Here is a 12,642-nt window from a genome sequence, read left to right on the forward strand (position 1 = left end):
GAATAATTTGAATTCCTCCTGTCCTACTTGTATTCCTTGTATTTCTCTTGTATTATTTCTTGCTCTAGCCAAGATGTTGAGTACTATATTGAGTAAGAATGAATGGATATTCTTGTCTCATTCCAGATTATAGAGGAAACACTATTTTTCCCTACTTAATATAGTGCTGGCAATAGGTTTGTCATATATAGTCATTCCTATGTTGAGGTATATTCCTTCTATATCTAAAAGTCATAGTCTCCAAAACACGAATACAATAAATAGAAAACTCTTCCTTATTGCAAACAAATAATTTCAAAGTAAACCATAGTAATTTCTCAAGGTCAAAAATCACTTTAATAAAATGATTTCTTTTTATGCCAGGCACATAATAGGTGTTCACAGTCAATATATAGAACACTCTCCCACAAACAGTTCTCATCATCTTCTGCTAATTATAATTAGCAATTATAATATTTACCTGAAAAGGGGCATCAAAATGTATACCCTTTTGCCAATTTTAAGACATGTTCAACATTTCTTAATCCTTTGAAACAGTGTATCCTTTTAACCTGAAAATCTTGGTATACAAAGGAAATATTTCATATACTCTGGGAACTAAATGGATAATTTTAAAGCATGTTTCCAGTCCACTGCTCACTCCACGAGCTGAAGTAAATAAGACGTTTCCTATATTATTGACTATTACTTGATGCCCATGAGCAACAATAAAGGACTAGAAAGCCCACTGAATTAACATCGCATTATTCTAAGTAAGCAACAATATACACAATGATATGCAGTCATTTGAGAAAACTATTGTTTATTTAGAAAAAAGGTTACACTTGTAGAATTCAGTAGATAAAAAATTCTTTTAAAAATGTCACTGTGAAACTTTTCCAGATGTAAGTTTAGCAATACAAAGCTCTTGTAGCTGTAGAATTAAAACATAATTATCTTTTTGTTCCTCCCCCCAAGACTTGCCTAATTACAAGAAAAAGTGGCAAGGGATAAGTAAGCACTGGTACATTTTTCTTTTGCAAATGTGTTTAATGTTGTACACATACTTTATAGAACGATTCTTAGGCATTGCAGAAGACACTGCTTCCACTTCATTTTCCATGACTAATATTAAAAACAGCCCAAATAAATTAAAACTGAGTTCTAAAATGAGGTAAATTCAAAATTATCCAATAATTGTTTATTTTCAGTTTCAAACAGTATAAAGGAAGCCTTTCATATGGGAGGAGCTAACCCCAGGCAATATTTAATCAAAAGTGAAATTCTGTACACATGTAACCTTATTTATTGGGAACTATATGCAGCACATTGTGCCAAAAAATATGGAATAATTAACACTTTCAGCCATTACTGAAAATAAACATGTAGAAATTAAGCAACCAGTTAAAATACAATAACACTCAACAATTTTCGGTTTCTGCATGGACCAATAAAGAAGATAACTGAAAATGGGCCCTCTTCATTTAACATTCTCAGCAATGTACTCAGGAAAATACATTTCTGGTCACAGCTGAGCAATTTCATTCCAGTCTCATCTGAAAGAAACAAATTGGTTATATTGATAGATAAGGAAGGGAAGGAAATACAAGCAGAGAAGTAGATGAAGAGAAAGAGAAGAAGGTGCAAGGGGGAAAGAATACAGCGGGAGGGAAAAGGAGTATTAAGGAAGATTAATGTATTGTCAATGATAAAGACTTAAATTAAGTTCCCAAAAATGATGAAATATTTGTGTCTTTTTTACTGTCCATTCTTAGAACCAGTAGGATAGGCACACTATGTCTGAAAAAAACCACATTTTGTCTGAGAGCAGGAGTGTGGGGTACGGAAGAAAGGATGACACAGCAACAGGCACAACACTGTACAAGAGCAACGAATAACTTATCACACCTGAACAGAACATATAGCAAAACAGGAACCGAGTTTACAGTATGATCAAACAAAAAAAGAGAGAAATGACATCAAATTTTCCACAAAGACATAATTTTAATAGTGAATTATATTAAGATGCAACGTCTGCTAAATTATAAAAATTGCTTTAAAAATATATTGACTCAATTATACTCATTTCCTTTCCTTTATGTATTGACATTTTCAATACTGCATAATGAAATAAATTCAAAACATAATCATTACAGCACATGGCAAATAATTTTATATCTGCCTAAACATTGTTCTCAGATTTTTAAATTAATGCTAATGCATTAAACTTTACTCATGAAAAATACTACATTCACATATTTAATAAAAACAGATCTAGAAGGGGCCTTAAAAATAATCACACTTGCATGAAATGTTGACAAATAATTTACATTTAATTTCTAAACAACATTCTGTTCAAACCATGTACAATCTTGACATTATCAATTATAATTTTGGGTACGCTGATGTTGAACTTACAGTCTTAATACTTAAAAATATTTTGTTCCTGTCTTATCAGATAACTCATAAATGGATAGGCAAAATATGATACACATTCTTTCAATGGGATATTACTTAGCCACAAAAAGGAATGGATTATTGATACATGCTACAAGTTGATAACTCTTGAAAACATGATTCTAGTTGAAAGGGGCCAGGCACCAAAGGCCACAATATTGCATGTTTTTATTTATATGAAGTGTCCAAAAATAGGCAATTTCATAGAGTATATTAGTTTCTAAAGGTTGAGGGAAGAGGAGAGTTACAAATGACCACTAACCTGCAAGGAGCTTCTTTTGCAGGCAAGAGAAATGTTGTGAAATTAGGTAGTGGTGATGACTACACCACACAGTAAATATATTAAAGACCATTGAAAACTGGCAAATTCATCTAAATTTTAAATTGAGAAAGAAGTAATGTGCCAATTAAGAACATCATGGTATCATGACCATAATCAGGACACTAAGAAATGTGTTCTTGATCCTATTGATGTCTAATATTCCAATAAAGAAAAAAAGAGCATGATGATGAACATAAGGAGTTTTCGATCGTGATAATGTCACATTATGAGAATTACTGGGCAAGGGAAATTTTGATGACATATGTAAGGGCACATTAAGGGATAAAATCAGTACTACTGTTAAAACACATAAAAGTCTTTTCCAGAAAACAAAATTAAAATTTTTACAAGAAGCCAAAATTCTCAAGCAACAAAATCATCCCCATGTTTTCACACTTATAGTAGTTCACACACAAAGGCAGCCTATCTACATCATTAAGGAATTGGTTCCAGGAGGTGATATCCTCTGCTTTTGGAGAAAGAAGGATGAACTAAAGTCAGTTAGTGAAATTTTCATTAGATGCTGCTTCTTAATGACATATCTCGAGTAAAAATTATATGCACAGGGGCTTTGCTGCAAGAAATTGCCTGGAGGTGAAATTAATTTTCTGAAAATCAGGGACTTTGGAATGTCTCGTCAAGAGGATGGTGGTATGTATTCATCTTCTGACTTAAAGCAGATTCCCAAAAAATGGACAGCACCAGAAGCTCTGAATTATGGGAGATAGCATTCTGAGAGTGGCGCTTGGAGCTTTGGCATCCTCCTCTGGGAGACCTTCAGCTTAGGGCTCTGTCCACAGCCTGGAATGACAAATTAGCAAGTACAAGAGCAAACAGGACACTGGGTGTTAGAGTTCTCAATACTCTCCAGAGAGGGAGATTAAATGATGCGGAAACCCACTCCCAAGTTCAATGACCTTCAGAAAGAGTTGATTTTCAATCAAGAAGAAAGTCACATGCCAGACATGGTAATGCACATCTATAATCCTAGAACTTGGAAGGCTGAGGCAGGAGAATTGTCATGCGTTTGAGACCAACCTGGGCTACAGACTGAGAACCTATCTCAAAAATCCAAAAGAAATGGTGACACTGATTTTAAAAAAGCACACAGTAATGAAATAAAACCAATCTCAACCTTCAACTGAGTTATAGTTCTACTCTTGTTAACACTGAGTTTATACCAATTATCTTTAACATTCTCCTAAGTTTATTTCTCAATTAAATTATTTTTTAACTATGTGCCATTTAAACATAAGAAATATTAGATTGTAAATGCCACAAAGACCTATATTTTTTACTCCTAGAATTGTATTGATGTTTCTGCAAATCATGTTTTACCACAGTCAGCTGTTCTCCATCATCACATATACCTATGACCTGTTGGTGCTATGAACTGCACTGTTAAACATCAACAAAAGTGATCTGCCACTCAGACAAGACCACATTACTGTTATAGACAGCAGTTTATATTAGAAATTAACTGGACCTCCTGAATTCTTTTTTTTTTTTTTTTTTGCCTGAAACAGGTCTTTTATTAATGAGATGTTTCAGTAGTTCAAAGATTTCTTATAAAATATTCCTTCTGATGGCAACAACTCTTTAAGAGGAATAATAAAATACAACCCTACCGGAATAACAACTGATTCATTAGTGTCTTCCCCACAAAGGAGGCACCACAGAACTGTGTCCCCCGCATTTTACAAGTGCCCGAAGTTATGGAGAGTTCATGATCTTAGTATCTCTCAATCTCAATATATCCCTCCCTCACTTCCTCTCCAAAATTGAAGGGGCTATAAGGGTGAAGCTGACATTTTGAAAGACAAATGAACTTTTATAAGGAAGACAGAAGTAACAAGGAGAAAGGTTTAAGGATAGCCATACTAATTTTGTGCACTAACACCTGCATGTGTATGCATGTGCACACGTTTAGGAAAGAAGGGAAAAGAGAGGGAGGGGGAAGGAGGAAGAAGACTGAAACACAGTTACTGACATGTGGATAAATGAAACAGTTACAACTGAAACTCTGTTGAGATAAATCTTTCTCCTTTCCTTTCCTTTCTTCTTTTCCTTTCCTTTCCTGAGGTAGGAACACACTCCAGCCCAGGATCTAGAACTTACTCTGCAGTCTCAGGCCAGCCTTGAACTCAGTGATCCTACTATCTCTGCCTCCAGAGTGCTGGGATTAAAGGTGTGCACCACCATGCTCGACCAAGATAAATCTTAATCATACTAAAAGATGCCTCTCGAAATAACTATGCTGATAGGTCCCCTGCTACCTCACAGGGACTGACTTGAGGCCTCCATGATCCTGCAGTGAATAGCATAAACCATTGAGTAAGGCCACAGGGAAATGGGAGCAGGGGTGAGAGGATAAAAAAGTGTGTGTGTGTGTGTGTGTGTGTGTGTGTGTGTGTGTGTGTAATTAAAACATAACCGTGCAGAAAGGACAGTCACACTCAGGGGCAAAGGCAGCATGAGGGATTTTTATAAGGACCTATGCCAATGTTGAGATTGAAACTATAATAACAGCCAGATGTGGTGGTATAGGCTGAGGCACGAGGATCACTCTGAGTTTAAGGCCAGCCTGAGACACAGTGAATTCCAGGTCAGCCTGGGCTAGAGTGAGATCATACCTTGAAAAACAAACAAACAAAAAGGGCTGGAGAGATTGCTTAGTGGTTAAGGTGCTTGCCTACAAAGCCTAAGGACCCAGGCTCAATTCTCCAGGTCCCATGTAAGCCAAATGCACAAGGTGGCACATGCATCTGGGATTCATTTGCAGTGGCTAGAGGCCCTGACACGTCCATATATGCCCACTCGCTCACTCACTCACTCTCTCTCTCTCAAATAAAAATTAACAATAATGATAAAACACTTTGGGGCTAGAGAGATGTCTCAGTTATTAATGCCACTTGCAAAGCCTGATGGCCTGAGTTTGATTCTCAAATACCCACATAAATCTAGATATACAAAATGGTGCAAGAGTCTGGAGTTCATTTGCAGCAGCAGGAGGGCCTGGTATGCCCATTCTCTATCCTTCTCTCCTTATGAATAGAAATATTGTTTTTATCTTTTTAAGATTTATTTTTATTTATTTATTAGAGAGAGAAAGGGAGAGAGAAACAGGGAGAATGGGTATGCTAGAGTCTCCAGCCATTGCAAATGAACTCCAGACACATGTACCACCATGTGCAACTGTCTTACGAGGGACATGGAGAACTGAACCTGGGTCCTTAGGCTTGGTAGGCATGTGCCTTAACAACTAAGCCATCTCTCCAACCCAGTATTTTTTTTTTTAAGCAGCACTCCAGTGGTTATTTTGTATACTTTAAGAGAAAGCAAGGAAACCTTCTTACTACTTAGTTCCTGTGAAGATTGGTACATAGAACCCATATCCAGTACTTTGACAGTGTAAGAGAAAAAAAGTTTGTGTCTATTATAACAAGAACTTTCTACATATACAATAATTATGAGAACCAGAATGAAAGCAAAATAAATCTGCTTTCAAAAGATCCTGGAGTACATAAAATATTTTTTTATTATCAGTATGTTTTTGTTTTTTATTTCCATCAAGTAAGTGTGAGTAAACTGAACATTTCCTGATGGGAAAAGTCAGTGTTACTCTTCATCAATATCTTCACTGCAATGCTTCCCAACACTACTCAGCTAAAAGAACATTGAAATCATCACTGGTAATAAAGAAATGACTTGGCTGCTAAATTAGAAGGAATGAGCAAAATTACTGACTTCAAGAAAATCATGAACCAGGGATGTAGAAATGTAGTATATTCATGCATATGTGGCAACAAGTGATTGAAACAAGCTCACATGTAAGCAATGACTAGGTATTGAGAAGAAATGTAAACACACTATATCCCAATATGTATTACTCCCATTTAGAAATATGCCTCAGAAAAACAATGCATTCCTAATATCAAAAATCTGTGACTGCTGAGGTCAACTACCAAGTACAGACTGAAGGAGAGGGAAAGAATGGCTTAGAGTAAGAAGTACAAAATCAACTGTCACCAAAAGATAAATAAAGAAAAGCTAGCAAGTAAACAAGCTGGCCATAGCGACATACACCTTTAATCCCAGCACGTGCGAGGCAGAAGCAGGAGGATCCCTGTGAGTTCAGGCCCGTATGGGCTAGAGTAAGACTCTACCTTTAAAAAACAAAAGAAAACACAAAAACAAACAAACAACCAAAATCCAAAGCCAGTGTGGCGGCGCATGCCTTTGATTGCAGCACTGGGGTGGCAGAGGCAGGAGGATTGCTGTGAGCTCGAGGCCACTCTGAGACTACAGTGAATTCCAGGTCAGCCTGGGTTAGAGTGAGAACCTACCTTGAAAATCCCCCCCAAAAAAAGTCTCCGAGGACTGGAGTGATGGCTCAGCAGTTAAAGGTGCTTGCTTGCAAAGCCTGACAGCCTGAGTTCAATTCCATAGTACCCATGTAAAGCCACATATAGAAAGTGGTGCATGCATCTAGCATTTGTTTGCAGTGGCAAGAGGTCCTAGCACATTCATTTGCTTTCTACTAATTTGTGTGTGTGTGTGTGTGTGTGCGTGCACACACACACACACACACACATACAGAGTGAGAGAGGACGGAGGAAGGAGAAGGAGAGGAAAGGAGGGAGGGAGAGGGTTATAGAGAGGGAGAAAGAGAGACTGACCACACATGTAATGGAAATAAATGAAGCCAGCTAGGAAGGGACTGCTGAACAGTTCTTTACCCATACAATCACCACCCCAAAAGCCCCTGTTTTAGGTAGCCTGCATGTAGTGTTTTATTGTCACCATGCAGAAATCACAGCATAGCATCAGATGATCCAATTCATCAGGAGAAACTGAAAGCTAGTTTGGTGGATTCTTCTAAATGCTAAAGGCCATTTTTAAAAATAACATTTTAGCCACTGATGCACACCTGTAATCCCAACACTCAGGAGGCTGATGTCAGAGGACTGCCATGAGTTTAAGGCCAACCTAGACTAGTTTCCAAATAAATAAAATAATTTCTAAATGTGAACTTTGTGTAAGATCGAGGCATACTTGATAAGCCACATTTATGCAAGGACTGGAAACTTACATCAAGTTTAAAGGATAAAAGAATGAGGTTACATGAACAAATGACACTGGAAGTAAGAAATGGACCTACCAAATATATTGGACCTTAGAAGAATAGAAGGTTAGAAATATAATGTACTAGAAATACAGATGGATTAGAGCGAGACCATATCTTGAAAAATACAAATATGTAAGGCAGAGGTAGGAGGATCACAGTGAGTCTGAGGCCAGCCTGTGACTACATAGTGAATTCCAGGTCAGTCTGGGCCAAAGCAAGACCCTACCTCAAAACAAAACAAAATAAAAAAGGTCAGACACTTTTGTGTATGTGTACAGCTTCAGAACTGAACCAAGGCCAGCAGGCATTGCAAGCAAGTACCTTTTTTTTGTTTTTTTTTTGTTTTCGAGGTAGGGTCTCACTCTGGTCCAGGCTGACCTGGAATTAACTCTGTAGTCTCAGGGTGGCCTTGAACTCATGGCAATCCTCCTACCTCTGCCTCCCGAGTGCTGGGATTAAAGGAGTGCGCCACCATGCCCGGTGCAAGTGTCTTTTAACTCCTAAGCATCTTCTCAGGTCCCGAGATTTTTAAAAATTAGCGCAAAAAGATATTAAAGGAAAGGTCAATAATTCAAGATGAAGACACTACAGGCAACATAATGCAGAAAACATGCCAAAAATAGTGGACAGGGCAAGCTGAAGAGATTTAATCTGTAGCATTTATACATAGTATTTTCTTATTCCTAATACCATTATTTTTATGTTTCTAAAAGCAGGGTGATAAGTACAAATCAATATCATTTCTATATTCAGTCCCCTAAAATAACTGTTCCAAATAACAGCAAAGTAATCTTAAAATGAGTGATAAGCACTGAAATATAACATTTATTAGCAGTTCTCTTTTCAGTAGAAAAGAAAAAAAATAAATTAAAAGGAGAGCAGAGGAGGTGGATTTAGAAGCACCTTACAGAAGTAGATAGTACTGTAAGAAATAGTGAGCTTTCTAAAGTAAAAGGCAGAAAAACAGAGCTGAACATGGGGGTGCACGCCTTTGATCCCAGCACATGGGAGGCAGAGATAGGAGGATCACCATGAGTACGAGGCTACTCTGAGACTACATAGTGAATTCCAGGTCAGCCTGAGCTAGAAACCCTACCTCAATAAATAAATAAATAAATAAATAAATAAATAAATAAATAAATAAATAAATAAATACTAAAAATTAAAAAAAAAGAAAAACAGAACCAGTTGACCATTCCTAGAATGAACCCAAATAGAAAAAAGTACAGCTACAAAATAACGGGGGGGGGGGCAAAATCAAGCAGACCCCCACAAAAAAGTACAGTACAGTCCAGTACAGAACTGTCAACAAGTTGTAATGTATTCTTGAGTGGATATGTGGTTCTAGAAGCTTTGCTGCAAGACCACTAGCCAAATGCCTGGCCCTGAAAAGTTTTTTCCCCCCGCATGTTATTTGTTCCCGAAGGACAGAACTTTTATGGCCAGGGTAAAAAGAAAACAAAGAAATTTATAGCAAAACCATTCATGCCCAAGTCTGAGCTGAGGGTGGAGATGGTTCACCAGGCAAGAGTGCTTGTGATACAAGCATGAGGGCCTTTGACCATCTGAGTTTAATTTACCAGCATCCACATAAACAGCTGGGTGTGGCCATAAATGCCTGTAACCCCAGTCCTACGGGAGCAAAGCCCAGAGAATCATTGGGGTTCAGTGGTAAGTTAAAAAACAGAGTAGCGGGCTGGAGAGATGGCTTAGCGGTTAAGCGCTTGCCTGTGAAGCCTAAGAACCCCGGTTCGAGGCTCGGTTCCCCAGGTCCCATGTTAGCCAGATGCACAAGGGGGCGCATGCATCTGGAGTTAGTTTGCAGAGGCTGGAAGCCCTGGCGCGCCCATTCTCTCTCTCTCCCTCTATCTGTCTTTCTCTCTGTGTCTGACGCTCTCAAATAAATAAATTTAAAAAAAAAAAACAAAACAAAACAGAGTAGCTCTGGATTCAGAGAAAGAGACTGTGTCTCAAGAAAATATGTGGATAAAAGCAATAGAGAAGGATACCAGACAGTCTCCTCTGGTATCTGTGCAACCACATGTGTATACATCACACCACACAAACTATGTACATGCCAAAAAGAGGAATATATACTTAGGTACTGATTAAAGATAGGTGTATAAAATCATAGTGAAAGTTGTTAGTGGCAAAAGTTGGCCCATTTCTAATAAAAAATTAGGGGAGGAAGGGGGCTTTTTGTTTCAATAGAGGTGATGCATAAAAACAACCCTCCAAATCCACACAATAGAGATTAGGGAGTTTGTAGTTCATTAGGGAAGATAGTGGGAGGGATACCTAGAACTGAAGAATGGATAATAACTTTTATTAACTTTCTAATTAAAAAATATTAAATCATGAATGCGCTCTCACAATTCTTGTTTATCTCATTCTAGGACTAAAAAAGTAAGCATAGACTAACAAAGCAGTAAACACACACCTCTATATGACAACTTCAAATTATTGCTTTGCAGCCAAAATAAATACAACGAAACCCATACCCTAAAGCCAATACTCTTATACTGGACTGATTCTCAGACATTTCTCACACTTAATTTAAAGAACTCTAAGTAGTTTTGGTTATCTGCCTGGCTTCTGAAATAATTAGAAGTAGCCAAGATTAGAGGCAAGGTAGATAGTGGACACATACTGGTTATCAATGATAAGTGAAAGTTTCAGGGTGTGATGGAGCACGCTTTTAATTCCACACTCAAGATGCTGAGGTAGGAGAATTGCTGTGAGGTGCGGCCACCCTCAGGCTATAGAGTGAGTTCTAGGTCAGCTTTATTCTGCTTTCAAAGAAGGTGCAAGTTAACAGGGCTAGGGAAATGGCTCAGTGGGTAAAGTGCTGGCCACATAAGCATGAAGACCTTAGCTCAGATCCTTAGCTCCCAGGTAAAAGCAGGGTGTGGTGGCATGCACTTGTTATCCCAGTGAAGACAGAAGAATCCTTGGGGCTTGCTGGCTAGCTTGTCTATGAACTGCTGAGCTATGTTCAGTAAGAGACATTGTCTCAGAAAATTAAGGGGCATCTATGGCCATAACACCCTGAATGTGCCAGATCTCGTCTGATATTGGAAGCTAAGCAGGGTTGGGCCTTGTTAGTACATGGATGGTGGAAAAGTAAATGGAAAGCAACTGAAGAAGTCACATGGCAGTGACATCTGGCCTCCCACATGCGCACACACATGCAAACACACTCAGAAACAAACTTGCACACATGCATGTATCCACAAATAGGAGCAGGCATAAATGAATGTACATAAGACACATATCTGTGCACACACACATACATAGACATACACACATACAAAGAGGTAGTTAGACAGAAGTGAACAAATGGGCTAGAGAAAGCAAAGTCAACTTCAAGCAGGTATATCTGGAACCATTAAATAGGAAGCAAATCATCCTACATATTTCAATAACCCTACAACATCAAAGAGTAACTCTTCAGATGTTGACCTTAGGTGCTCAAAAAAGGCTACTTTAGAGTTTGAACACTAAGATGAATGCACAGTATAAGATGGTTAAAGCATAGTTTATATATCACATAAAACAAAGTTGCATATTTTTGTTTTAGCTAAAAGCAAACACTTTAATTTCTGACTTTGAAAACCATTAAGTAGTAGCAGAAAAGAACAAAAAAATTAAAACAAAATTCTTTGGATGGTGCATTTGCATGGGGAAGCAAAAAGAAGAAGAGAACACTAAGATCTGGCTTGAAAATTGGTGCTGGTTTTTACTATTTCTGTGGCCTGCAGTTTCACAAATATTCCACCACTCACAGGGTTAAAGGTGCTAAGGGAACATAATTAATTATCCAGAAAAGATGGGAAGACATGGTGAAGAGAAAGCCAGATGTTCTTAAATACATTTTAATTTTTAAGTGTGGCTAATCAGCAAGTTTAAAGGAAAAGGAAAAATGAACTAAAAACAATGTAAGTCTCATTTTACCTCTATACCAAAAGACACTGTCATTAGAGCTAGGTAAAAATCTCAAGTAGCTGTGTTTCACAAAAAATGGATCTAGTTTCTTCAACATTAGTAGGCCTCCTTTTATGTGTCTATCTTTAAGTGAAGAGGAGATGAGGGAATACTCACCGTGGTTGAAAGTTTTCATTATCTGTGCTTGTCTGAGGACTTATGAGTAGATGACAAATTAAGGGAAAACAACTTTGGGGCAAGGAAAAATAGAGCCCCACCTTTTAGCATAACCCCTCCATGTGCAGGTCTAGTTGGCTCTTAGCAGCCTTGTACACTCCAACTCTATAATTCTACTATCTGTCACATCATTTACCCTCAAGTTACCAGGTCCTCATCCCAAGGACTCACTGGCACTTGGTAACAATACAGAGGGACAATTAACAACACAGAGAGGCTATAAAAAAATAAGAGTATAGGGCTGGAGGGATGGCTTAGTGGTTAAGGCGTTTGCCTACAAAGCCAAAGGACCCAGGTTTGATTCCCCAGGACCCATGTTAGCCAGGTACACAAGGGGGTGGTGCATATGTCTGGGGTTCATTTGCAGTGGGTGGAGGCCCTGGCGTGCCCATTCTCTCTCTGTGTCAAATAAATAAATAAACATTAAATTAAAGAAATTAGTGGCATGAAACATGTCAGTCATTACTTAAAAAAAAAAAAAAATCAAGCCTCCCATTTTCAAACTCATACATTTGAGAGAGTTAACTGGAAATGACCAATTAAAAGTGAGTATCTCCCATACATTTAGATAACATTTACAAATATTTAGTTCTAC

The 12,642-nt window shown here is 37.9% G+C and overlaps 1 protein-coding gene across 7 annotated transcripts in view; it reads right to left on the reverse strand.

The window, feature by feature from the left end:
- Window positions 1-777: 777 nt before the first annotated feature.
- The window catches only part of Thoc2 (THO complex 2), a 149,242-nt gene continuing 137,377 nt past the window's right edge, over window positions 778-12,642 (reverse strand). For 4 of the 7 annotated variants that reach the window (XM_045140072.1, XM_045140071.1, XM_045140066.1 and 1 more), the window contains 2 exons: window positions 11,988-12,033; window positions 778-3,559 (listed from right to left, as the gene is read on the reverse strand). In XM_045140072.1, coding sequence (XP_044996007.1) covers window positions 12,006-12,033 — 28 coding nt within the window. In that variant the 3' untranslated portion in view covers window positions 778-3,559; window positions 11,988-12,005. The remainder of the gene's footprint in view (window positions 3,560-11,987; window positions 12,034-12,642) is intronic. The other 3 variants (XM_045140069.1, XM_045140068.1, XM_045140067.1) reach the window with 3 other exon arrangements.

The sequence above is a fragment of the Jaculus jaculus genome, chromosome X (genome assembly GCF_020740685.1).
Source record: "Jaculus jaculus isolate mJacJac1 chromosome X, mJacJac1.mat.Y.cur, whole genome shotgun sequence".
Classification (NCBI taxonomy): domain Eukaryota; kingdom Metazoa; phylum Chordata; class Mammalia; order Rodentia; family Dipodidae; genus Jaculus; species Jaculus jaculus.